We start from the raw sequence: 2,280 nt of genomic DNA on the forward strand, positions 1-2,280 counted from the left end.
ACTAAATTGATATTAAGCATTAAAAAATGAGACCAACAACAATAAAACGTGTTTTTACAAATTGTACACAAGACGATATACACAGTCAAATATTATAAGCTAGCAAAGAATATAAGCATAAGCGTTGTTGTGAAGTGCCATCGAGTAAATTCCAACTCATAGCGACCAGGTACAGAGTTTCCAAAGAGGAGCCGGTGGGTTTGAAACACCAAACTTGCAGTTCAAACCAACTGTGTTGTCCAGTGCATTATCTTGCAATGCTACACAAGGGCTAACAAAGAGTGTAAGTATAAAAGAATTGATGAAAGAATATAAGTATAGCCAGACTCAAAAGCAGGTTAAAATGTAAACAACAGTTAAAATTATTATTTTGCCCAAAAAGCAAATGTTATTGATACTTTAATTTCAATAATGAATTTACACAGCTAACATGAACTAACCTTTGCAATCTGTGTATAAGCTTGAGGTTCCTCTGTTGGTTTCATTATTGCTGGCTGTGTATTAGGTACATTAGGCATTTTCACATTGCCAGGTGGAGGCTAGGAGAAATAAGAAAAACACAAATTACAAAACACTTTTATTTCATTCGAAAGGTATAATACCAACAAAAAGGAAAATCTGAAGAACTGCCTCTCTTTCTCCCCTGCGCTCTCAAGCTTGTTATAAAGAGACACTTAGATTCTCCATCTCCATTTTCTCAAACGGTTCACTTCTCAATTCTTCAATGTGACTGTCATGGTTAGCACTACACCAAAAACACGACTCTCCTGCTCAAGGGTGCTACAAGTAAAACTACCTCGAAGGATTTCTTTATGGTGTAACACAGCACGAGATTGAAGAACTACACCAAGGTTAACTGTCAATTCTTCCTTTAAGAAAACTAGATGCTATTACCCTGGGAAGTAAAGTAGTAAACCAGTGAGATTGTGGCAGTATCACAGGGAAAAAAAATAAACCAATTTCCTACTTCACACCACATACAAAAATAAATTCCAGAAGGATTCATGACCTAAAAGTGAAAAACCAAAACTTAAAACATTTCTGGGGGGGAGATGGGGGGTGGAGGGTGGGGTGGGTAAATATTTTCATGAATTCAGAGTCGGTTTCAAATGTAAATCCTTGAAATCATGTATATTTTTTTTCATAATGTATCCCAAACGCCTAAAACTGTACTTGCACTCAGGAGATGCTCATTAAGTTATTGTTAAATTAATTCAGATCTAAAAACACAAGAGAAAAGATCGACAAATTCAACTACATTGAAAGTGACTAACATTAAAAGCCAAATCACAGACTGTAAAAAAGTTATAATGTATATAACAAAAATGATTAGTCAGAACAAAGAATGCCTATGAGTCCCTAAAAATACACACGACTAATAGAAAAAAATGGATGAAAATCTGAATAGGGAACACAAAAGAAAACAGGAAGGTCAATGAAAACAAATACAACAGTCAAAATCATGATTGAGCTCAAAAAGCAAACGTTATTGATACTGTCATTTCATAAAAAGATGCTCAATGTCACTAGTCACCAAGAACTGCAAAAATATCAGCTATCATTTCAAAATTTTAGATAAAACTGTAAAGTCTGACAATATCAAAATTTGGAATTAAAGTCTATACACACTGACAGAAACTGTAAAAAGTAGAACATGGGAACCACAGGATTTTAAATAAATAGAAATAATGGAGTATCAATAAATGGAGTTGGGACAATTATTTAAATGCTTGGAGGCAAAAAAAGATTCTTGCAACCCATCAAAATAAACTTCAAATGGATTAAAATGACAACGTTACATAAGGGGGGGAGGGGGAAGTGTAGGGGGCGGGTTTCTGGGATATACCCTTTGGTTGGTTGATGATGCATGGAGGGGATTGGAACCATGGCAATGAGTTGATATACGATGGAATGAATGTAAAACTAAAGTTCTCTCATGTAAACTATCATATAATTCACAATAAAACATTAAAAAAAAAAGACATTACATAAAAGCAATAAAATATAGTCAAGTATAGCATACAGATGAGTGTAGATGACGATTTTAGCTACATCCACCACTCGTCTGTCAGTGTATCCTACTGTGCTGGCCTGCATGTTGCTATGAAGCTATGCCACAGGTATTTGAATACCAGTAGGATGTAGCGTAGTGGTTACGAATCGGGCTGTAAACCGCAAGGTCAGCAGTTCGAAACTGCCAGCCGCTCCGCGGGAGGAAGATGAGGCTTTCTACTCCCGTAAAGATTTACACCCTCGGAAACCCTGTACAGGGTCGCTATG

The 2,280-nt window shown here is 36.0% G+C and overlaps 1 protein-coding gene across 3 annotated transcripts in view; it reads right to left on the reverse strand.

Moving 5' to 3' along the window:
* LOC102819854 (secretory carrier-associated membrane protein 1-like) overlaps positions 1-2,280 on the reverse strand; it is a 142,206-nt gene that overhangs the window by 61,099 nt on the left and 78,827 nt on the right. For all 3 annotated transcript variants that reach the window (XM_006875194.1, XM_006875195.1, XM_006875193.1), the window contains one exon: positions 441-539. In XM_006875194.1, coding sequence (XP_006875256.1) covers positions 441-539 — 99 coding nt within the window. The remainder of the gene's footprint in view (positions 1-440; positions 540-2,280) is intronic.

Source organism: Chrysochloris asiatica, unplaced genomic scaffold, assembly GCF_000296735.1.
Source record: "Chrysochloris asiatica unplaced genomic scaffold, ChrAsi1.0 scaffold00313, whole genome shotgun sequence".
Classification (NCBI taxonomy): Eukaryota; Metazoa; Chordata; class Mammalia; order Afrosoricida; family Chrysochloridae; genus Chrysochloris; species Chrysochloris asiatica.